Genomic DNA, 25,379 nt, shown 5'->3' with positions numbered 1-25,379 from the left:
TGGAGTATTCTAGATAGAACCCAAGCTCGCAGGGATCACTTTTCCATCTAAGTCAAACTGCCTCTTTAACCTGCTTTGGGGGCTTTTGGTGGCTCTCTGGCGTGTACACACAAGCACGCGTGTGTGTGTGCTCGGCGCGCAGGGAATGAAAAAAAGCGCGCAGTCTGGGCTCTGCGTCACTCCCGCACCTGGTCAAAGATGGGTTTAGTGGTGTTTAATCCGCGGAGGGCACTTCAGCTCCGGTGTTTTCCTGAGTCCCCGATTTTCCTGCTTGGAGTGCCAGCGTCCCATCCTGCTTTGGTGCCCGGTTTCCTCCCTCCTGCCACTCGACCCCAGTGCAGGAAGAAGGCTGATGCGGAGGGCTGGTGGTTGGGTGGCCTGCGGGTGTGCTGCGCAGTGGTTCGTTTTGGAGGAGTGCGTGAAGAGGACCTGGGTTCTTGCCGGAGAGCAAGCTCCAGTACCACCTGCTGAGAGCCTCTCTGGCCAAATCAGCCAAGGGCAGAGCCACCTGCTATAAATAGGCCACCAAGAACACGGTGTGCGACCGCACATCCTGCCGCGAGGGCCACAGTCACGCGTGGGCCCGCGTCTCCAGCACAAGGGAAATAACCCCCGGCCAGGACTTCGCGTTGAGGCTGGATGGGGCGGCAATCCATGCACCTTCCCGGAGGTCTCGTGGGGTGGCGCCTAGTTGCCCCTGGGCGGGCTGAGGATGGACCGCTGGAGAGCGACGGGAGGGAGGCCGCGGAGGACCCGCACTGCAGCAGCTGTTGCTCGCCTGTGACTCGCCAGTCTGGGCCGAGCCGCCGGGCCAGAGTTGCACGGCGCGGAGGAGAAGGGAGGGCACTGCGTCCTGTTCTTGGCTCGCGGGGAGCCCACTGAGGAGATCCCGGCTGCTGCCCCCCGCCTCCGCCTCCCCCGCGCTCGCCCAGCGGGAGAGGAGGAAACGCGAGCAGCGCGCAGACACCTCCTTCTCGGCTGTTGTCGCCGCCGCCGCCGGCCACACCGCGGTGCCTGTTGCTGCAAGCCGCCGCGGGACCCGCCGTATCTTCAGCCCGCAGGAGAAGCAGGGCTAGATTGTGGAGCGGTCCCCACGCCAGTGAAGACTATGGACGCCCGGGCCGCCCAGGCCATCTTCAGGGTGCCCGGGAGCACCTGTGCGCCCCAGCCCAGCCCCGAGCTCTGAGCGCGCCACCTCCCTGGTAGGTTCCACCTTGGGTCCCTAGGGTTTCGCGTAGCCCTCCACCTCCAGCAAGCCCCTGCGGTCCCTTGCTGAGGAAAAGGCGCGTCCTGGCACCCAAGGGCGTTGCTGCCGGGTCTCTAGAGGTGCGCCGCTGGGGGAAGGGAGAAGAGAAAGGATGTTAGTGCCACCTTTTTTGTCCCCTGCATGGAGGGAACCGAAACCTTGATGCTGTCTGTGACCAAGTGCTCAGGCAGGCTCCTCCCCTGCTCCTCTTCCTCGCATCTCCCGACTCCCCCCTCCCGCCAAATATCACCAGTGCTTGTAAGGCTACCAGCTGGGAGGAGGGGGTCAGAGTGACCCTAGGGCACCTTTTGAAAGTTCAGAGTACTTTGTAGCGTTAACTTTGGCAGCTTCTCAGTGCAGGCAACATTTCTTTCTATGGGCACATCCTGTCCTGGTCATTTTGAAACCCGGCTTAATTGTTTTCTAGCGGCTTCCGGATTGGTACGTGAGTAAGGCCCTTTCAAGTTTCACTGGTTCTTTTCTGAAAGATGTGTCGTTTTGTTTGAAATCCACCTAGGTTGTGATTTTTATTTTAAATGGCTTGTTCTCCGGAAGTTGCTTAAAAAGGAAAAGAAATTGAAAGTGACGGTTGTTCCTCTCAGCAAACAGTTCAGTCTTCGGCGCCCTGGTATTGATGGGCAGGCGTTCACCTCACACACCTCTCATTCCTCCTCTTGGGTGACTGGGGGAGTTCTTTTATTAGTAGAATCGGGCGTTGAAAGGGAGGTTTTGAATGACCCGATTAAAGTGGGTCACGCCCAAGAAACTCAGCTATGTCTACAAGCCTAAACTTCTAAAACGTTTTGCATTGCGCCAACACTGATTAAAAAAAAAAAAAAAAAGTCCCCTTTGCGTCCCCTGGGGACTCACGGGGAGTGGGATTGCTGTGAGTTGGAGAGTGGCCACCTTAGGCTTTGTTGTTTGTGGGGCTTGCTCGGAGTGGGAGGTATCGCTGGGGAGGAGGAAGGCAGCTGTACCAAGAGGTAGGAATGCACCTTGTAGCCATATTTCAGTCTCACTACCGGGTGTTCAGCCCTACTCTTCTTGGCTTAGAGCGCTCTGAAACAGGCGAGTTCTTTTATCTTTCCTTAGCATCCATTCAGAGGGTTCCTCTTGTGCAGCATCCGTTTCTTCCCGAGGACTCTCTTAAGGAAGAGGCGTGAAAAAGTGTGTAAGCTGTTGCTTTATGGCTGTTAGAAATGGGGCCTCCCATAGGTCTGTTTTTATGTATTTATCCCTACCAGGTTATAGGGGCCAACTCTCTAAGTTTTCTGTAAGTGACCATTGATGTACTATGGGCTACTGAATGGTAGCTGCGCCAGTGAGTTAGAGGGTACTCCATAACATGCTGAGTGTATTAACTGATGGCCCAGAGACAATAAAGATTGTGGCTTGTGGGTAGCTTAAAATCAGCAGGGAATCATTACACAGGATGCATTTTTTGTGGATTTCTTCAGTCATTTACAAACTAGCAAAAAAGGCGGGAGCAATAATGTAGTTATGACTTATTAATATGAAAGGAGAGCTTTGCCTTGGGCCCTCTGCCACAGTCTACCCATGTCTGTCCCATGGAGAGCTCAAGGGCTCCCTGTTCACCTGGGGACATTTCTGGTTGGGTGGCATCATGTCAATGTCTATCTTCTAGGACCTTCTTTGTCACAGTCATCTGAGGAAATCTGGAGGAGTTGGGTGGCTGGAAGAACAGTGATGGTCCCCTTTCCCTTCACTATCTAGCCTTTGTTAATACCCGACCCTACTTCCCCAGAAGACAGCCAGAACCAAGAAGGCTGTGGCCATTAGTGCAGAGCCAGGTGTTGGTAGGAGCTATTGTTTTCTGGGATGTGCATGCCCGCTAGAGGAAGGCTACCTGCTCTCCCCTCCCCCAACAGATACTGGATAGAATAAGGGGCAAACAAGGACCACAAGCTGCTTGAGAGGCCACTTTTTTATTTATTTATTTATTATTATTATTTTTATTATTATTTTTAACTATCCCACATGTTGTAAAAGTTACCCTTTTCGATCATCTTTAAGTGTCTGGTTCAGTAGTAGCCACATTATTGTGTAAATGTTTTTACTCTATAGTAAGAAACAAAAATAACTGCCCCTCCCTAAAATGTCACACACAGAAATTCAAAACATCACTCACTCCATACCTGTTGCTTAAAAAGGTAAGGTGGCACACACAGATGTTTGCAGGTGGAGAGGACACTGTTTTAAACCTGCTTTTCTTTTATCTCACCAAATGCTAGCTCCCAAAGCACCCCCAACCCAGCCTTTCTCTGTAGGTCCCAGGCTCCAAAGTTTCTCCAGTCACAAGAAAACGTAAAGCACATGGATGTTCCTGTGAGGACTGGGGTGTGTGTGGCTGGCACAGTTACTCTGCCTTGCCCTTCCTGCGTCTGCTTTACTGCCCTTCTCAAGTTTAACGACCCGGGGAGTGATCCCAGGGCTTGATTTGCCTCACAATCCTGCTCTGTTCTTGGACATTAAACCTGGAGAAGCAGCATCTATTTGTTAAAAAGACTGAACGGCCCAGCAACCAGGGTGTTCAGAATTCACATCCCAGGGGCGAGGAAGTGGACTCTGTTTTCAATCAGAGTCCACTGGCTGCTTTGCTGTCTCTGCCCACCCCCTCCCCCACCCTTGCTTCCTTTTCAACCCTATTGAAATATTTTAATGGAAACACTTTAAAAGAAGATTCCTCACAAAAGACATGATGTTTCCCATGGTCAAGAGTTTTGACATTTTTAAGTCAAAAATTCAATTTGATTGGTTCATAGATATAAGAGCAATGGTTCTCTTCCCGGACTGCAAATATTTAGGAAAGCTTTGGATTGCATGAAATAATCTTGACACTTAGGCTTTAATGAGACCAAGAAGGGTGTAGGAGATATGTCTTAGCACTAACAAATATATTTAATTCTGCATTTGAGTTGCCATCAAGATCAGTTCTCTCTTACAGGATAATACCCACTGGGTGTGATGGTGTACACTTGGAATCCCTAGCACTTTGGGAGGAGGAGGCAAGAGGATCAACTGGTCCGGGTCAACTTTGGCTACATAATCAGTCTGTGGACTTCCTGTGTTACAGGCTACTCTGCCTCCAAACCCCAAACCAAACAAACAACACCCACCAAAAGATAAGAAACTCATTTAGCTGTAGCAAATCATTATCCCTTAGCTTTAGCAAATCATTATCAGTCGCTTAACAGGGTCACCTAAGACTCCCATCCTCCAGCCTTTTATCCCTTGTAACAAAATACAAGAGTACAAGAAATGGCCGTGACAAGCTACAGGACTGGCTTGAATGAGCCTTCCAAAGTGTCATCACTTGACATGTCAGATTAGAAAGGCACACCCCAGCATCCAAGAGGATGTAAAAGTTGCGACCACTGGCTTCCTGAACTCCATGTCTACTCCTGCAAAAGAGGCCTTTACCTGATCACCGCCCTGGCTGGAGTAGAAAGAAGTGGCAAGCCATGTTTTTAAGCATGATAACAACACGGAGGATAGCGTCAGGAGGCAGAGGTTTGTGTGAGAGTTAGAGGTCATAGGTGAAGAGGGGAAATGGGAAAGAAGGAAGGGACCAGCTCCTTTGTAATAACCCTCTTTTGTGAGAATGAATGAATGTATTCTTGCAGAAATAACCCACCACAGCAGAGGAGTATTGTTCTCTTCTCGAGGGCAGCCCTGATTCAGTCACCTGCTACTAGGCCCTACCTCTTAAAGGCCCATCACCTTTTAATACTGTCACATTGGGTGCCAGGCTTCTAGAGCATGACCCTAGGGCACCCAACCATATCGAGCATTACTGCCCTTCTGCCAGCATTTCAGCAGGTGAGAGTTGAAACCTAAGAGAGCTAGCTAGCTATGGGAAATTTATATTCCACCCTCTGTGGTTTCCTGGGATGGGGCGATACGAAGCTGGGAAGGGAGAGGGTTCCCCCTACACAGCTTATGAACCTCTACCCTGGCTTCTCTTGTTCTTAGCCTTCATGCTCACACTCCCCCACCCCCACAATTTTGTTCTTAAATCGAAGACGGAAGCAGCTTTGCATCCTCATACAATGTGGGGGGACATTTGGTATTCTGCATTATGGAAATTGCATTCACCAGATTTTAGAAACAGAAGAAACTTAGGAGGTGATCTTATTTTATTCTCCTAGGAGAATAAACCAGATTTGCAGAGGTTAAGTCACTTACTTTTTCAGTCTCACACTTTGAAAGTATCCTCATGGGGAAATTAAGGATGGGAGTCAGGGACTTGGACTGTCCCAAATCTGTCAATAAATTAAGACAAGCCACTTCTCAGAATCTGATCACTTCATTTCATATATAAGGGACATTCCTAAGTGGCTTAAAAGGACCTGGCTCCCTTTAAAGTTTTATGATCCTAAGTGCATACTTCAGGGTTAGTAGCTCCCATTTGAGATTTTTGAGAGGGTTCTTGTGTTTGGGTAGCTTGCTATGTTTAAAGGTCATTCTAGATGGTCAGGCTTGTAAATATGTGACTTTACTAACAAGAGCCTAAGCAGAACCCCACTGGGATAACAGGACATGATTTTTACTGCTTGGGTGCAAGATAGAAGAGACCTCAAAGTAGGTGGCTCTTATTGGAGTTTAAAATGCGAAAGGGTTCTCTCCTGAAAATGATGTGACTTGGGATAGATACCTCTGAAAGAATGCGATGATTTGCTAATGGTATGGGATATTTTGTTTATTTCATGACACTTTCGATCGAGAAGTAATGTGATTACTTACCTAGTCTAAATTACCCTGAATCTCATTGCGTTAGTTACTTTTCTTGTTGCTTTGACAAAATACCAAGCAGAAAACAAGTGAAGGGGCCAGCCTGTGCTGCTGGGATTGAGGGGAGGGGAGGGGCCTAGCCTGCTGCTGGGATTGAGGGGAGGGGAGGGGCCTAGCCTGCTGCTGGGATTGAGGGGAGGGGAGGGGGCCTAGCCTGTGCTGCTGGGATTGAGGGAGGGGAGGAGCCCAGCCTGTGCTGCTGGAAGTGTGGTGAGGCTGCTGACATTTTGGCAGATCAGGAAGGAGAGAACATGGGCTGAAACCACAGTTGGATCTAGCCTTAGTGCCCTGTCCACAGCAGCCAGCTCACTTCCGCTAGCTAGGCCACACGTCCCAAAGGTCACACAACCTCTACAAACAACAGCAGCTGCAGGGGACCACGTAATCAGAACAGGAGACTGGGGGCCAATTCAGATCTAAACCCTAACAGTCATATTAGAACAATCTGAATTACTCAGAAATAATTATGTCTAATGTCGAGCTTCAGTTCGGTTTTTTTCTTTTTCCTCTAATCAGTATAAGGTCTAACTGCTTTTACAGATACTCTACAATGTCCCACAGCTGCTTGAAACATTCGAACACTTTCGCCAGTAAAATAGCAGAACTAATTATTAGGTGACTGATTGCTCCCCAAGTGATTGGAATGGCAAGAAAGCAGAGAGACGTTTTGTGACACTTGTTGCCACCTGATTTATAAGTGTGCTACCTAAAATAATTGATAGATCTCAGGTCTGTCCTTTGTGCTATTCTAGAGTTTCGTTAAACTTGTCTTGGGATTAGCAGCTGTCAACAGCTAGAATTTAAGGCAGGTTCAGTTATGGGACTGGACGTCAAGCCAGGCTTTTAATGCCACCTTCACCTATAAAGGGGTGGGAATATTGTTTATTGGATTACATGAACTTTAAGGCTTCATGTTACCATGAATGGCTGTGTACTAGAGGATGTGGCTGTTCAGTAGAGGAAGACGAAGACTCCTACTTTCATAAAATATATTCAGGAACCAAATGATGTATTGCTTGGGGGTCTAGAGAGATGGCTCAGAGGTTAAGAGCACTTTCTGCTTTTCTAGAGGTCCTGAGTTCGAATCCCAGCAACCACATGGTGGCTCACAACCATCTATAATGAGATCTGGTTCCTTCTTCTGGAGCACAGGCACACATGCAGGTAGAACACTGTATACATAATAAATACATCTTAAAAGGTAATAACGTATTGCTTTATTGTTGAATGTTTCAATATTTAAAATGTAAAGAAAGGCCAGGCAAGGTGGTGCATCCTAGTGGATCTCTGTGAGTTCAAGGCCTGTGTGGCCACACAGAGAAACCTTGTCTCAAAAACAAACAAACAAACAAACAAAACAATCAATACTATAGTGGACAGATACCCTGAACTGATCATCTCTTGTAATCAGAATGGTAACTACCCCAGTAAGCATCAGAGGACCTTCATCCAGTAACTGATATAAACAGATGCAGAGACCCAAAGCCAAGCACTGAGCTGAGCTTGGGGATCCCTGTTGAAGAGAGGGAGGAAGGATTACATGAGCCAGACAGTCAAGGTCATTACAAGGGAACCCACAGAGACAACTGACCTGGGTTCATAGGACTCTGGAGCTCCACGGGAGCTAGGGAGCCTGCACGGGACAGACCTAGGCCCTCTATATCAGTGTGAAAGTTGTGTGGCTTGACCTGCTTGTGGGATTCCTGGTGGTGGGAGTAGGGCTTGCCCCTAACACTTTGGCTGGATTCCTCATGGGGTTACCTTGCCCAGCCTTAATATAAGGGGAGGAGCTTAGCCCTACCTCAACTTGATATGCCATGCTTTGATGACACCCAAGAGAGTTCTGCCCCTTTCTGAACAAAAACATAGGAGGAGTGGATTGGGGGTGGGGATGAGGGGATAGGGGAGGAGGGAAAGAGAGGAGAGGAGGGAGGGTAAACTGTTGTCAGTATGTAAAACAAATTAATAAATTTAATTAATAAGAAACAATAAACAGATGAACAAAAGAAAAAGAAAAATTAACATAAAACATAGCCCTAGGGCTGAGAGGTATCCCAGTTAAGAGGGCTTACGATTCTTTAAAGAATACTAGAGTTCAGTTCCCAGCATCCACATTGAGTGACTCACAACAGCCTGTAACTCCAGCTCTAGAGAGATCTGATGCCTCTGGCCTCCTAGGGTCTGTGCATTCATGTGCACATACCCACACAATGCACATAGTTAAAAATAATAAAAAAAGAAGTTCTTAAAAATAGCTCCAAACTATGTTCAAATTATAAAAGTATACTTTTAGAATATATATATATATATGTGTGTGTGTGTGTGTGTGTGTGTGTGTGTGTGTGTATACATTTCCAAATATGTACATATACATTTATGGAAAACAGAATAAAGGACAGACTTCATTTCTGTCTTAAAAAGGTTTAAGATTCAAATAGTGATTTTTCTAACCCCAAACCTTAATAGTTTATAAAGCTTGCAATCTGTTGAAGGATGCCTATTGAGACTCTTAAAATAAATGTGACCATGGAGCTCACTGCAGTAATGGAAAAGGCATGCCACTGATGGCTCTGACTTCCCTAGGAAGGGGCCATGTCAATATTTAGGCTAGCCTGGAGGGATGAGCATGGGGCTGGTTGAGAGATGATTCTTCTCTTTGGGTCTCTAGTGTTTCTACACATCTCACGAGCAGGGTTACCAGATGCCTTTGTTCTGAGCTACACTTTCCATCATGTTTCTGCTGTAAACATCCATGGCAGATTGAAATAGTGACATCCTCTGGTGCCAGGTGGATGTATTCCTCCCCACAATGCTGTCAGCTTCCCTAAGCCTTGTTTCTTCTACTATAATGCATCATGACAGGTCTCATCTTGTCCTTGAAAGGAGGGAAATTGGCACCAACGCTAACTCTGGTCACTGCTGTTGGTCCTTTACCTTCTTCTGTGCAGGAATCTGGTTTCGTCTCTCAGCATGTCAGCTTCAAGTAAGGAAAACCGTCTGGTCCCTTTACAGCCAGTGATCAGTCTGATGTTCCAAAGAGGGGAGTGGGATTGCATGCGCTGTGGTACCAGGACAGCAGAAACCACATCTGGTATGGGGACTGTGACTGGTTCTCTATCTTAAAAGCCACAGAGCGTTGTGGAAGAGGATGTTGGGGGGCGATGTAGGGCTGAGGATTCCAAGAGAATGTTCAGTGTAGAGTTCGTGGCCTGTGATGACTGATAGATAGCAGAAGAGGTCTCTAAGGGATGGAAAGGTCAGGTATATTTATATGGTAGAGTCAGAGCTGATGAGATGAGGGAGGAATCCCAGCAATTTGGCCAGTGCTGTCATGTGCATCCAGGAGGCTTCCAGAAGGTCCACGAGGTAAAAGTGTGGTCTTCGGGAAGTCACTACGGAGAACATGGAACCGTTAAGAGTTAGGTCTTGTGGGAAGTCTCCAAGTTGCTTAAGACTGTGCCCTTGAAGGAGATGGTGGGACCCCAGGCCCTTCCTCCTCCTCTCTTTTGTTTGTGTGAATTAAGTGTGCCACACCTTCCTGTCACAGTGTCCTTTCTCACCTAAAAGCGACAACACAACCCATCACAGTCCGAAGGAGTGCAGTAAGAAGCCCAATCAAAGAGTTCCTCTTTCTAAGTCGATTGTCTCGGGTATCTGCTGTAGGAGTGGAAAGCATTGAATGACATAACATGGTGCTGCTTCCTGGGATGCAGGAGGAGAAGGTTCTGGGGGAGGAGGGAGATGGGACTGAATTAGTTATAAGACAACTAAGTGCAGGCTGAGGAGCTTTGTCAGCTGAGACAATATAGACAGTATGAATGGCTTGTCTGGGACTCAGAGAGGAGATTGTCTGGGAGAAAAATACTTGGGAATTAATATAGTGTATGCGATCAGCTCATTTTGGGAGGTACCAGTCAAGAGCATGGGGCTTCAGGGCCAGATGCAAACTCTTCCATGTCACCTGGTTCATAAGAGTCACCTCTAGACAATGCATGTAGAGTGTGTCACGTTCACAGTAATATGGGTATTTGACTGTGTTTGTTGGCCCCAAAAGATACTGGTGTGTGTGGGGGGGTGGTGGCTTCAAATAACCTGAAAACAAGCACCAAGCAGGTAAGACAGGAGCCAGAAGAGTCTCAAGAAGGGATGTGAACAAAGTCTAGGGAGATAGGTCAGGGAAGCCATGATAGTGTGAGCACAAGAATTACGGTCACCAGAGCCCTCAGACATGCCAGCTGGGCATGGCAGTCTGCCTGTAACTACAGCCTGGGAAGGTAGAGACAGGAGATCCTCAGAGCAAGCTGGCTATGGAAACTATACCAGGAAGCTCTGGGCTTGATTGAGAGACTCTGCCTAAATGGATGTGTAGCACAAGTTCTAATAGGTCTTAATAATAAAAACCCAGAGTCAGATATTAGGGGGTGAAAGCTGAAAGGCCAGAGAAGCAGAGCAGCCAGACACTAGAGTTCTTACCTCTATGAAATTCTCAGACTGTAAAGACACCGAGCTCCTGTTTCCACCCGCCTTATATTCCTCTCTCCACCCAGCCTACCACTTCCTGTCTGTCTGTATAGACCTCCAAACCTCTATGGTTAACTAGCAGCTAGCTAGCTGGCATCTGTTGGTAGAGTGTCACAAGGTTAGAGCTAGGGCTTACAGTTTGTGAATTAAACTAATCTTTACGATAGTGTTTTGAACATGATAAGCAGCAATATATGTTAACAGAGTGAGAAACTGTGAGTCTGCATCCCTAGACAGACTCAGGGAGGCCCCTTTGAATTTTAAGCAGGGGAAACTATTCTCTGCAAAGCCCATGTCCATATCCTGAGGAATGTCTTCATTTTTCCCACCTTTTTTTTTCCTCCTAGTGCCAGTGCTTAAATTTATATTAAAATGTCTTAATGAACTCTAACTCTTGGGGCTGGAGAGATGGCTCAGCAGTTAATAGCACTGACTGTCTTACAGAGGATCTGTTTGGTTGCACAAGCACCCACATGGAGGCTTACACTCACCTGTACCTCCAGTTTCAGAGGATCCAGAGCTCTCTTCTGGCCTCCATGGGCACCAGGCATTCAACATGCTACACATACATACATGCAGATAAAACATTGATGCCAAACACAAAAGAACAAATAAAAACAAAACAAAAACCTATAGCTCTTCTTCAAAAAGTTAAATTAAGTTAAATAATACTTGACTATTCCCTGGGGGCTATAGCCTAGAATGAGTGAGAGCCTAGGTTTTTGTTTAAAAAGTAAATTTGATGGTATCATATGTGACCAGGTCAACTGTTTAAAGTCTGCTGGGTTCAGTAAACTGTGAAGAGGAATGGGTTGATTTTTTTTCCCTCACAATATTGTGTGTGTGTGTGTGTGTGTGTGTGTGTACATTCACCCACATGAGCACTTGTGTGCATGCATTCACACTTTTATGTGTGAGTGTTTTGCTTGCATGTATGTTTGTGCACCAACTGTGTGCTTAGTGCCCACCAAAGTACAAAAAGGTATCAGCTTCCCTGGAGCTGGAGTTACAGGTGGCTGTGAACCAACATGTGGGTGCTGGGAACTGAGCTCAGGTTCCCTGCAAGAATAACAAATATTCTTAACCTCAGCCATCTCTCTCCAGCCCCTCCCCCGCGCTCCTGCTCTGGTTTTTTCTTACACTGTGAGACTCATTCTCCAACAGATTCCCAGTAGGGTCTTTGTGTCCCATAATGAATGTGACAGTTACACCATTTCTAGGCTTTATGTGTAATAAAATTTCAGGAAATCTCTTTCTAGATAGAGTTTATTTGAACAACTATCCATTTACATTTAAGTATCAGACTGTTAAAAAATTCTGGGGTAATAACTCTGCAAGTAGCTATTGCTGTGACTTGATTAAATCCTGTTTTTCTCCCCCAGGATTCTGCCTTCAAAAGCATGTGAAATAGACTATTCCATCTAAACTAGGAAAATAGTAGCACCGTTTCCTGGCTCTCCAGAATTTTCCCAGGATGGACGCAATCACATTCACAGCGAGGAAGCATCCACTCCCTCATGAGCTCTCGGTGGACTTCGGCTTGCAGCTGGTGGGCGCCTTACCTGTGCATTCTCTCACCACTCTGCCCATGCTGCCGTGGGTGGTGGCTGAGGTACTAAGACTCAGTGGCCAGGGCTCCAAAAAGGAGCCTGGAATCAAGCAAGTCCGGCTTTGGGTTTCGCCCTCAGGACTGAGATGTGAACCTGACCTGAGGAAAAGTCAACAATGGGACCCGCTGATCTGTTCCAGCATCTTCGAGTGCAAGCCTCAGCGTGTTCACAAACTGATTCACAACAGCCACGACCCGAGTTACTTTGCTTGTCTCGTTAAGGAGGATGCTGCCAACAGGCAGAGCCTCTGCTACGTGTTTAAAGCAGACGATCAAACTAAAGTAAGTTGAGGTGGGGAAATCAAAAGATAAAGGCACGGTGGCTGCAGAGTTTGTAGGATGCCAGGGTCGGCATGCTTACTTTGAGTATGCTGGGAGTAACAAGAAAACACTGCTGTTATACATAGTTTAACAGGATTTGGGATTCACAGGGAGTTTATAGTGTTTGTTGAATGATGTTTATAATATGTATTCAAAATGTAAGCTTCGGGGTTCAAAACATTCAACAGAAAAGCCTGCCTAGAATTATAAACAAGAGCTAAATTGTCAGGACTCATGTGTTATGGCCTTGGTTTTGAAGCTCCAGTGTGTCTTGAGTCACATGAGCCATGGGTGATGGATGGGTTAAAGTAGAAACCGTGGCTCAGTGCTTGGTGGCTCCCAAGACTACATTCCCCCGTAAGTGACTAGTGAAGGCCAGGCTATTCCATTGCAAACTGCGTTTTTGAGTAGCAACGTTCTAGGTCACGTTCTTTAATCCCTTTAAGAAAAACATATTTATCAACCGCATGAAATACTTTGTAGCCAGTTTCCCAAGGCAGAGATCAATCACATTTACTCATGCAAATGTCACTGGTTCATGAGAACAGAGTTATGAGTCTTAAGTTTTGATGCTATCAGGGTTCGTTTGTGTCTTTTTCCTTTTGCCAACTTCTGCTCATGTCTGATCACCCTGGTATTATGATGTGTCTGAGAGGAATGTATGAGGCGCAGCCAAAGCTCTGCCATTTCCCAGCCTAGTTCTGCCTCATTGCTGCCAGCATTCTTCGTAGTTCTTTTCGGGACTTACTTCAAGGCGCCTTTCCATTTCATGAATATCAGAGCCATAAAATGAAAATATAATCCATGTAGTCACCTTCTCAGTTGGACCCATGGGAGGAAATGTAGTTTAGTACAATACACAGGAAGCAGTCATGGCCCCCACAGCTAACCCCACCAGTGACCTAATGGTCTGCTGGCTTGGTTGTTAGGTACAAGAGGAGAGGGTTAAGCAGCTATCTTTCGTGAAGGATTTTGCACAGAACATTGTGCAGTGCCTCATAGTTTTGACTCTTCCCCCAGGGTCTTCCCCAGACATCTGTGAACAAGCTCAAGCTCTGGCCAGTCATGTGGACACCTGACAGGAGCAAGAGATTTACAGAAAAATTCTGTGTCTTGCTCTGAGTGGAGAATTAGTCTTCTCTATATTCTAAAACTAGCCATCTTTGAAATATAATTCTTAAGATCTTCTTGGCTTGTGCACAGTTTTTACGCACATGAATTATCATTAGAGTACAAATTGCTGCCATCCTGTTCATTTCATGTGAGAGGGTTTTTTGCAACATAGCCACTGAAGTCAGGCATTTGGTTCTCCTCAGAAATAGAATAGTAAATGACAGTGGCCCTTGATTTTAACTGACATATCTATTAAGCTTCTGAGACACCTTGGCAAGCAAGATGTCTCCTAACAGGATTCTCTGTTGTAGGAGTGTGCAAACGTGCATCCACATTTCTCTCGTCTGTCTGTAATGTTTGCTCGGTGGAAGAAATCTCCAGTTAAGGCTTCTTTTGAGCCGATGAGGTCAGCCCTGGTTGTGCTTGCCAAAGCAAACATGTCTTCACTGCCATGGGCGTAGAGATAGGGCTCCTGTTTGGGAGGAGGCCCTTTCATCAGTATCTAAGTTAATTTGCTGCAGAATATCTAAGGAGACAGGGAGGGATAATTTCCCAGGTCCACTGTGATATGGCCCTTCCCCTGGGTGCTCCACAGAACATTCTGGAGTCACTTCACATGACTTCCATGACCAAATGCATTAGGATAGCATCTGAAATGTTTTTGCCTGATGGGTCAATATTGTCTTTTTAAAAGTTATCAAGTGTGTCAGGTGTGTTGGTGCTCACCTTAAATCCAGCACCGGGGAGGCAGAAGCAGGTGGATCTCTGTGAGTTGGAGGTGGATCTCTGTGAGTTGGAGGCCACCTGGTCTACAGAGCCCAACCAGGGCTATCTAGAGAGATCCTGTCTCAACAAAACAAAATGAAAGTGATCAAGTATCCTAAAGAGTATTAGTTTATATGGTACATGCTACCAGCATACACTCTATTAGAAATTAAAACTGAGATATTGTAAAGATACCAACTTTAAATTTTATTTAAGTATAAAAGCAATATACTCCATACATGATAATATAAGGAACATTTTCATGGGTTGTAACTATATTTTCCAAAAAATGGTTTAGCAGTAATAGTGGCCTAGTTTGATTTTTTTTTTCAGATTGCTGTAATAACTGATTCAGTAGAAGGAGGTAGATCCCCACTGGCTACCTCTCCATTCCTTCTTTTGTAGTATATCATTTTCACTGAGTATCTGAAGAAAGCTTGGCTCCAGACAGATAGGGAATAAAAAGATAGAGAAGCAGTGATGCCTTTTTTCCTTTTTCATACTGCTATAATTCAGCAAATGCTGCATTCTTAAGGTTTGGCTGCCGCAAACATCTGAGTCCGCATGAGGCACTCCGTGCAGTTTTTTGTATTAAAACGCAGGGTTTTTTTTTTCCCCCTGTGCTTTAATGAATATTTCAAACATGATTCTGCACCACCGTGCACTGATTACTTAGAAACTATTGTCCCTTTGAGTAGCATAGTGTACACATGTATGTCTCTGTGTGAATATATGCAGGTGTCCATGGAGGGCAGAAGAGTATACTGGATCCCCTGGAGCTGGAGTTACAGACAGGTGTGGGCCACCAGATGTGAGGGTCTGGAAACCAAATTCAGGTCCTCTTCATCTCTGAGCATCTCTCCAGCCTCTAGATATATTTTTGTTATCTATATCCAAATGTATCTGTGTGCCTACATGAGTAAACGCCACACGTATGTGGATGCCACAGAAGCCAGGAGAGGGCATCGGCTCCCTCAGAGCTGGGGCAACAGGTGGTTGTGAGCGTCCGTCATGGGTACAGGGAACTGAACTCAGGTCCTGAGCAAGGGTAGCAAGTGCTCTTAACCATGGAGTGGTCTCTCCAGCACCACAATGGGTGTTTTGTTTGTTTGTTGTTTTTTTTTTTTAATAAGTGCCAATATTTTTACTTGTCCTTTACCACACCTGAACACGGTTCTTCAAATACCATTTCTGGCCCTGTTTCTGGTCTTCTGGCTTTGCTGTCCAGTCTGCACACAGCATGAGTGTTTAATAACTGAGATGGATAGGAGTCACTGGCGTGGGGGATATTTCTAGGCTGCCCCTTTCCATCCTTGCCAGGAAATTCTTGTAGTTGCAGACTCGTACTGCCTTTTCCCCAAAGAGGATGTATCCCTTTTCTGCTGTTAAAAGATATGCTAAATTTCTTTGGAGGGGAGCAAGGGTTGGGGTGGGGAGAGGGTCAGTAGAGTGAATCTGGGGTATCTGTGGGGGAGATGCATGTCCAAAAGTTTGCTTGGAGAAGATAACCCGATTAAATGATGCAGTTCTTTTAACATTTCTTACTTATCGCTTCCTGTAATTATAATTGCTGTAAATGTGTTGTTTTCTCTGTACATGCTATAGTGTGAGGCAACTTATGGGGTTGGTTCTCTCCACCTTTTTGTGGGCTCCAGGGATTGAACTTGGGTTGTCAGGCTTGCTCTGCCAGCATCTTTACCCACTGGACCATCTTTCTGGGCCATAAACTACACTGCTTAGAGGTGACACAAATCTCAAAGTAAACTGTGTAGGCTCCCTTACATTCTTGTTAAGTTTCTATAATCACTCATAGACTTAAAAGCAGGAGGCGTCCTTTTTGAAATTTCCAGCAAAGACAGAAACAAAAGACTCAGAGTATCCTGGCTTGAGACTCCACAAGCCTCACCATCTTTTTCAGGAGCCCTGTGGGACTGAGAGCATCCACCCACTCCCCCAAAACACACCCCAACTGGGTTACCTCGCATTACATGAGAGGATGGTCTGAAGCTGGTTTTGGCAAGTAGCCTGACTGATACTTTAGTCTCCCCGTACCGCCACTGTTCCCGTTGTCGTTACTTTGGTTCATGGTTTAAGCAAGGGTAGGGAAGGCATGTCCTCGGGAGTGTGTGGCAGCTGATCTTATTGGGTCCACAGCCAGAAAGCAGAGAGTGGAATGTTAGTGTCCTCCAGCTAAGTCCTGTATATTCAGTCTGGGATCCCAGCCCCATGGGTCGATACTGCCCACAAACAGGGAGGGGCCTTCTTCCTCACTTAAACTGGGAAGTCCGTGGATATTTTCATAGATAACCAGTGACGTGTTTCTTTGGAGGCTTTAAATGCAGATAAGCCAACAATGGAGCTTAACCATCACCGCCCCACCCCCCATATTAAAGCCAGGGTTGTTTTGGCTGCTACACAACTGACTTCATTAAAAACATTTAAAGTTGTTTTGTTTACCTTTTTACTGAGGGTCAGCTTGTGCTCGGATCTCACCATCTGGGCCCGGTGTGGTGGTGCACACCTTTGCCAGGTCTCCGTGAGTTGGAGGCCAGCCTGGCCTACATAGGCAGTTCTGTGTCAGTTATGTATACATGGTGAGACCCTGTCTCAAAACCAATAGTCATATTCTCCATCTGCTTGATGTCTTAAGGTGGCAACGTATTATCGACATCTTGATCTTCAGGACTTTCAATAGAGCCTGGCCGCCAGTGGGCCTCTTGCGTGGATGTTCTGTTAGTCACTCAGTCTTTGCCTGAGTGATGATGGGGAATGGCCACAGGGGGCATCGTGCCCCCAAGTCCGATGACTCTGAAGAACATGGTACAGGATTTCAGATATTCGTAGCCATCTGTAGTGGTTGTAACCGTGCCGGAATTTCATCTGTTTGTCTGGTTTTATGCTGTTCAGGAAAGCGTTCTGAGAAGGTTTGCATAGGTGTTCTGAAGACTTTTCTCTATCCACATGAACGCATTCTCTGAAATGTCCTTTGGGGTAGCTTGGCAGCTACGGCTTACTGTGTAATTGCAGGGGACAGCATAGTGTCCACGTCAGCTGAAAATTAGTTGACTGACTGTCAGACAGATAGAAGTTGGCTGCCAGGTGCAAGGGTTGGCAAGGATCCTTCTCATCTATAAAAAGAATGTCCCAGACTTGATGAACTCTGAAGTATTTGTTGGAAAGTTTCTGTTCACCACACTGGATTGATTACATAATTTATTTTTAACTTTGAAAAATGAGTCTGAGGGCTTCAGAAGCAGTTGCTTTGGGAGACATGCTTGAACATTTTTTTTTTCAAATTTTTTTTTCTCTCTTTCAACACGTGCCACTTGCCATTGCCTTGCATTTTTAGCAAAAGGCTTTGAGTTTGATAAATGTTTATGAAAATAAATCTATCCCTAAGATTAGATTTTACCAGGATGTTGAACCTAAAGTTAACTTGTATCGTAGAAGGCTTTATTTATAGTTTAGATCGTTCCCCTCCAGTATAGCAGCCGTGAGGCTACCGAGCCATGTGACTGTTCCGGAACGAGATGCCAGTCGGAGGAAGCGCCGTGGTTACTGAGGTTTGAGAAACAGAATGCATGATATCTCAGTAGGATTCTGTGTTGGTTATGTGCTGAAAATATGTTTTGCATATACAGAGTTAGAGATTACACGGGCCAAAAGTAAGCGTCCTTGGTTTGTTTTAGCATTTTCGAATCTGTTTACCAGATAACTTAAAAATGCATGTATAGCTTACATTCTCAGTATTGAACTGACTGGTGACCTAACAAGTACTTCTGGAACTAACCTCTCCATTCATCACAGGAGACCACAGTTCCCTTCTTTACTGCTTTGATTTGCTAATGATAGGGTAGGGAGCTCCGTGACCTCTATAACAATCACATATCAAAGCTATGACCTATTCTTAAGTCTAGAAGTGTGTTGGACTTTTATTTTAGGAAATACATGACCTGGAATTACTAGGAACACACTCCAGGTATTTCCCATTACTTGGAATCATCTTATTTTACTCATGTCTCCTTGTTTTTCTGTCTACTCACCTGCCTAAACTCCAAAAAGAGGAAAGTTCTTGCTTGTTTAGCTCACTGCTAGACTTTGGTACGCAGAGCAGGGTCTGATGCAAAGGAGGGTTTCTGTGGATGAATAGGAGACAGCTAAGAACTGAGTGTAGCAGGAGAAAATCAGTGACCTAGCTCAACACAGTCTGGCAGAGAGGGAATTCAGTCTGGGTTGTCTTTCCTTTCTCAGCCTCTCAAGGTTTTGAATGGATTCCGCAACACACACACACACACACACACACACACACACACACACACACAGAGAGAGAGAGAGAGAGAGAGAGAGAGAGAGGGAATGTGTGTGAGTGTCTGCTGTAGTTAGTACATCCATTTAAATGTTTCAGACACACCCAGAATCAGTGTTTAACCTGATACCTAGGTGTCCCATGACTCAGGGACGTTTACACAGGACATGAGCTGTCACACCCCCTGAGCAGCTGAGCAAGTTCCCTGCCTCTGTCATTACACACATTCTTCTGTGACCAGAATTGTGTTCTGAGATGGTCCCCTTTCTGGCCACCTTGCCTGAGCTTCTTTTCCCATAGAGCAGTAGTTCCCAACCTGTGGGTCATGACCCCAAAAAGACCACCAGAAAACACAGATATTTTGCATTAAGAGTCATAACAGTAGCAAAATTATATTTATGAAGTAGCAACAAAAATAAATGCATAGTTGGGAGGGGCAACTGTCACAACATAAGAAACAGCATTAAAGGGTCACAGCATTGGGAAGGTTGAGAACCACTGCCTTAGAGTCTACTTGGAGTAATACTGTCTTAGTCCCCTGGATTCTGCACGGTTCTCTTCAGTTTTCTATATACACAGACTTGTCCCTTTTTTTTTTTTTTTTTTTTTTTTTTGGTGATGGTTGAGAAAGGGACTTCATGAATGTAGATTAGTCTCTGGAAAGGAACTTATGAGCTTAGTCCTTTCAGATGCAGCAAGGGCCTCGTTCCTTACTTGTTCTATGACCAAAATTTTGTTGTGTGTGTGTGTGTGTGTGTGTGTGTGTGTCTGTGTGTGTGTTTATAGAAGTATTTATCTTCAGTGTCAAAAAATAAAAAAGCACAAAAAGTTAGACATGTGAGTGGGGGAGGCCCAGAACATTTGCTGTTCTTTATGAGGACCTGGCTTTGATGTCCGGCGCCCACATAGCAGCTCACAAACCACCTGTAACTAGTTTCAGGGGCTCTAACACCCTCCCTGGCCTCATTGGGTACCAGGCATGCAAAATGGTGCAGGACATACGTGTAGGCAAAACACTAATATATATAAACCTTTCTTCTTAAAAATTAGTTAAAAATAAGTTAAAAGTAAAAATGTATCTGTTACCCAGATATGGTGGCACACAGCCTGTAATCCCAGGACTGGAGAGGCAGAGGCAGGCAAGTTTTCAATTTGAGGTCAGTGTGATCTATATAGTGCGATCCAGGCAGGCCAGGGCAAAGACAAAGCAAAACAAAAACAATCTTCCCCTTATTCTCATCTCCTAGAGAAACCAACGCCAAAACATTGGTGCATATTTTTATAGGTAAATGCTCTTACTTATAAAATCTTTCTATAGGAAACAATTTTGTGTATTTCATTCTCTGTCTTTCTTATGCACATATTTGTGAACACACACACACACTTATACACACATGCACATACATCTCTTTATGGCTATAGAGGTACATTTAAAATGTTTTCAATATGAAAGTTTTATTTTATGTGTATGGGTATTTGCCTATATGTATATCTGAATACCACTTGGTTGTCTGGTGACAAGGGAGGCCAGAAGAGGGCATTAGATCCCCCAGAATTGGAGTTACAGATGGTTGTGAGCAGTCATGTGGGCACTGGGAATTGAACCTGGGTCTGGAAGAGCAGCCAGTGCTCTTAACCACTAAGCCAACTCTCCAGCCTCTCCATCTTTTTATTGTGTCTCATTGCCTTCCCCTCACAATTGCACAAGAGCCCCTTGTATGCAATAGGAGAAGAATCTGCAGCAGAATACTGCTAAGATGGTGGGACATCACTTTTGGTTTAGCTCTGGTCGGCCACTTTGATTGTGAAAAGGTTGGATAATGGGGGGGTGACCAGCATGAGCTGAAGAATACTCTTAATTTTCTTTCTTTCTTTTTTTTTTTTTAAATTATTTTTATTTTAAGTGAATTGGTATTTTGCCTGTGTGTATGTCTGTGCAAGGGTGTCAGATCTTGGAGTTACAGACGGTTGTGAGTGAGCTGCGGTGTGGGGGGCTGCAAATTGAACCCTGATCCTTTGGAAGTGAAGCTAGTGCTCTTAACCACTAAGCAAGCTCCTAATTTTCTTAGCCAAAGAAAGGAACACAATTTTGGAGAAAGCCAGGCTTCATCAGTAGGAAAGCTGAGGCAGGAATGAGGCCTGTCTTGGCTGGCCATGCAGTAGAGATGACCCAGGCCTTCTAACTAGAGATTTTGCTCTCTGGGCATTAGTTGCTGCCCTGATGTATATGCCCAGTGGACTATCTAGTTTCTCTCAAAGGCTTCCCCATGTGTTTCCCAAAACATTTCCTACAGTTGGCTACAGTGAGAAGTTGTCTAAGCACTAGTTGTGGAAGGGCAGAGAATTAAGAGGCCACAGACAAGGAGCAGGGAGAGGCAACCTGGGCTGGGGCAGGGAACCGGACTTCCAGGAAGCCTTGGAGAATTTTCATTGCTACTGGACCTCTCTGGCCTCAAAAACAGGGATTCTGATCCAACATTCAAACTCTCTCAAGTGAGAAGATAACTTGTACTGCGATCTGAGCTTTACAGTAATGTAACCAGTCCTCACTAAACAATCATCTATGCTTCGCCCATTTCTCCATCTTTGTTATCATTTCTTTTGCGTGGAATTGACAGCTGTCTCAAAGCAGATGTAACAGACTAACACAGATTCATGGAAACACGCTCCCCATAACAGCCAACATGGCTCAGAGCCACGCTGCCCTGTGCCGCCTCCCCGAGGTTAACTTTCAAACCAGAGATTACGTTTTAATTAAGGTGGCATGCCTTGATGGGATTCAGAACCTTAAAAGAAGCAACAGCTGGAGACAAACTGTACGTGGAAAAGAATAAATGTCACATCCAGGTGATTTTTATTCCACAAGCATCATTTATACCAGTTGGTTGACTTTGTCCTTCCTCCAAGTTGTAGATTGCCTCAACCCATCCATGGCAAATGAGGTGTCACTCCCTGACTTTTACAGTGAACGAAAGAAAAAAGCAAGCGTTGCTTTATGTCAGAAAGCTGCATCTGGCACTTGTGCTTTATAAGGAAGATAAAATTTGGTCAAATAAGATTTCAGAGTTTTCGATGGGCATTGGTGGCTGGCGCATGCCTTTAATTCCAGCACTTGGGAGGCAGAGGCAGAAGGATCCCTGTGAGTTCTAGGCCAGCCTGGTCTGCCATGCCTGAGCTGTTACTCAGAAAAACCCTGTCTTGAAAAAAGAAAAGGACAAAGAAAAGCAAAGATTTCAGGGGTTTCTTTGGCTTTATGTTGTAAGTAGTGAAGAAACCAGTACCATCATGGTGTGTTTGGCATTTACTTTACAAGTCTCACCTTACCCCTTCTGATCACTCTCTAAACGGGATGTATAAATGTACACTTCACCTATCAGTCATCAGTGATGCTGTTCTTCTTGTTATAGACAAACATACAATATATTTTAATTGACACAATGTTTCTGGCAGGTTAGACATTTTATAAAGTGGTAGCATAATTTAATGTAAATTGCCAAGAACTGTTAGATAGCCTTTATATGATTATGTGCCTAATATTCCTGCCTTCTGAAACTAGAAACACGGGAGTGGAAAAAGTTCAAAACAAAAAGGAAATAGTTCAAAGAACTTTAAAGTTTTAACTTTTTAATTCAATTGAGAGTTTCCATGCCCTCATTACTGGGGAGGGAACAAGTACTTGAATTTGAGATTCCTAAGTCTGAGTTTTTTAGAACAACTAAGGTAAATCAGAATCCTCAGTGTCATTTGTTGAAATACATGTTTAGATACATGGATCAAGCGGTTTAACACTGCAAGCCTCCCCTCTTCTGTCAGTGATTAGTACAAGTCACTTTTTAACCACAGGCAACAATGTTTTTCCTTGGCTCCTCTACTGCTTGTGGGGATTGGTTGTTTACTAAATCATGCACTGGGTGAACTCTGGATGCCAGGCAGAGTTTGCTGAGCCCATCAAAGAGCCTTGTCCTTAAAGAACTTTTATCCTGCCAGGAGGAGGTTGTGCACGCCTTTGATGCCAGCACTGCGGAGGCAGAGGCAGGTGGATCTCTGTGAGTTCAAGGCCCAGACTGGTCTACACAGCAAGTGCCAGGACAGCCAAGGCTGCACAGGGGAACCCTGTCTGGGGGAGGGGGTTTATTCTGGGGCCCCAAGACTGAGGTTTGAGTTGGAGGCTAGTCACAGGCAGTTCTGCTTAGCAGGTGAGGGGTAACGGCAGAGCTGTGTGCAGGACCCTGGGTGAGCTACCTTTTAGATGGAGGGTCTCAGAAGCTATCTTGTAGCTCTCAGGCTTGAGATGAGTCTTTTAAGAGGTGTATATACTGTACTGGAAGTGGTTAATATTGTCCCAGGACAAAGGAAAACTGGCATCCCGAGTATTGTAGGAGCTAGATGGGAAAGGGGAGTCCAAAACGGAGAACCACAGCAGGAGGAAACAGCCTTGTTTCTCTGTTTAAGAATAGGGAAAAGATGGTGTTAAGAACAAATGATGAGTCAGTGAGATGGATGAAAAGGGAAGCCGGAGTTTGATCCCAGAGAACTGATTCCCTTAAGTTGTCCTCTGATCTCTGTCCATGCACTGTGTGTGGTATGTGCTCTCTACCCTCCAAATAAATGTAATAATAATTTCTAAGAGATCACAAACAATAGCTGCTGACAAGTGTCTCGAGTAATGGTGTAATTTCAGGACTCAGGGGGCTGAGACAGAAGGATTTCAGAAATACATAGCAAGACCTTGGGATGAGGGATGGAGGAAAGAAGGGATGGAGAGATGGATGTGATATAACCACAAAGGTCACCTGACTGTGGTGGTGTAGTTGTCACTGATGATCTTTGATAGTAAAACAAAAGAGACATTGACCGTAAAAGTACCCCACCCACCTCTGAAGTGTTTACATGATTCAGCTCAGTTACTGTTGGTTTATGTCTTTCTGTCTGGAGGGTGTTCATCCTGGAGAAGGAGCCAGATGGTACCCGGGGATGGTGCTTCTCATTATTCATCATTGTTAGAAGAAGATGCTCCATAATCTGTCTGCATTAGCTGTAACTATGTAGAAAGAATATGTGTGCTTTGGAAAAAAGGTACCATGTGAGGAGACATGCAGGAAGACCTCCCTGGAGAAAACCAACAGTAAACATTTAAAAGCTAGCACAGGAGGCAAAGGAGACTCAAATGACACTGGGCAAGTGCCAGGACAACAGTCCCTCCCTTCACACTTCCTTGGGTATTCTTCTTTGGTTTGTTCTAGTCTGGTTGCTGGGGTTTATGGTGATATCTTGCTTGTACAAATAAAGCCTGTCTGAAGGTCAGGGAATAGAGCTTGCCACTAGCTAACCATAGAGGTCTGGAGGTCTGTACAGACAGACAGGAAGCGACATGGCTGGGTAGAAACAGGAAGTGAGATGGCTGGGCAGAGAGGATATAAGCAGGGAGAAATAGGAACTCTCTTGTCTGCTGAGACACTAAGGAGGTAAGGTGTGGCTTTCTTCTTCTCTCTGACCTCTCAGCATTTTTCTCTATATCCGACTCTGAGTTTAATTATTTAGACCAATACAACTCCAGTTTACAGTGACTATTCCTTGACATTCAGAACCTTGTGTGAATGAGATAGGCACTTTCTTCTAGGTAGAGCTTGGCAGGCGGAGTCTCTTTGTCATTTGCCTCCTTGGCTAGACCCCTTTGTTCATTGAACAACACATAATATAATACTCTATTTCTTTTTGAGACTTGGTCTCCATTGGGCATGTGGGTGCTATAGATATTCTAGACATATGGTGATACATCTCTACTTCTAAGTGAGTCTTGATAATGTGGACCTTAGTGTAATACAGATCTGCTGAGTTCTTACCATGAAAGCCTAGTCTTGCTACAGCAAATTGCCTTTAAATACCCTCAACACACCACTCTGTAATAGAAATAAGGACCTTAAACCATCCTCTAATCCTCTGCAATCGCTATTGTAAATATATATATATATATGTATATATATATATGTATGTGTGTATATTTGATAATACTATTAGCTATTTAATATAAGATGTTAATAAGGGCAAGAAAAAAAACAGCTAAGCTAGTTTTTTTCAGAGCTGTGAGCCTATTTAAAGGTATTTTGGTTCTTGATTTTATTTCATTTTTTTTTCACTTGAAGGTGAAGCTTTCTCTTTTATCAGTAGTCAAAAATCAGTCACTCAGTCTGTCATCTATCTATCTGTCTATCTACCTATCTGTCTGTCTACCCCTCTTCATCTATCTATCTGTCTATCTACCTATCTGTCTGTCTACCCCTCTTCATCTATCTATCTATCTATCTATCTATCTATCTATCTATCTATCCATCCATCCACCTACCTACCTACCTATCTATCTGTTTATCTATCTACCCACCTACCCATCCACCCATCCACCCATCCATCCATCCATCCATCCATCCATCCACCCACCCACCCATCCATCCACTAATCTCACACTATTTGTTCTTGAACTTATAAGGACTGTATGTCCCTCCCCTTTAAGCTGTTTTTAAACAGTCTTTTCTATCTATTGCTTTTGTGTTTTAGGATAAAGTCTCACTGCCCAGGCTGGCCCTAAATTTGGTATGCAGCCGCGATGACCTCACACTTTGATTTGCCTGCTTCCACCCCCCCCCAAGTGCTAGGGTTATGGATGTGCGTTGCCCATTCTGGTTTATGCA

The 25,379-nt window shown here is 45.1% G+C and overlaps 1 protein-coding gene across 1 annotated transcript in view; it reads left to right on the top strand.

Moving 5' to 3' along the window:
• Positions 1-404: 404 nt before the first annotated feature.
• Tbc1d1 (TBC1 domain family member 1) overlaps positions 405-25,379 on the top strand; it is a 175,767-nt gene continuing 150,792 nt past the window's right edge. The window contains exons 1-2 of the mRNA XM_051174030.1: positions 405-1,202; positions 11,962-12,470. Of these exons, the coding sequence (XP_051029987.1) occupies positions 12,054-12,470 (417 nt within the window). The 5' untranslated portion in view covers positions 405-1,202; positions 11,962-12,053. The remainder of the gene's footprint in view (positions 1,203-11,961; positions 12,471-25,379) is intronic.

Source organism: Phodopus roborovskii, unplaced genomic scaffold (assembly GCF_943737965.1).
Source record: "Phodopus roborovskii unplaced genomic scaffold, PHOROB, whole genome shotgun sequence".
Taxonomy (NCBI): Eukaryota; Metazoa; Chordata; class Mammalia; order Rodentia; family Cricetidae; genus Phodopus; species Phodopus roborovskii.
This window is presented reverse-complemented; position numbering and strand designations above follow the sequence as displayed.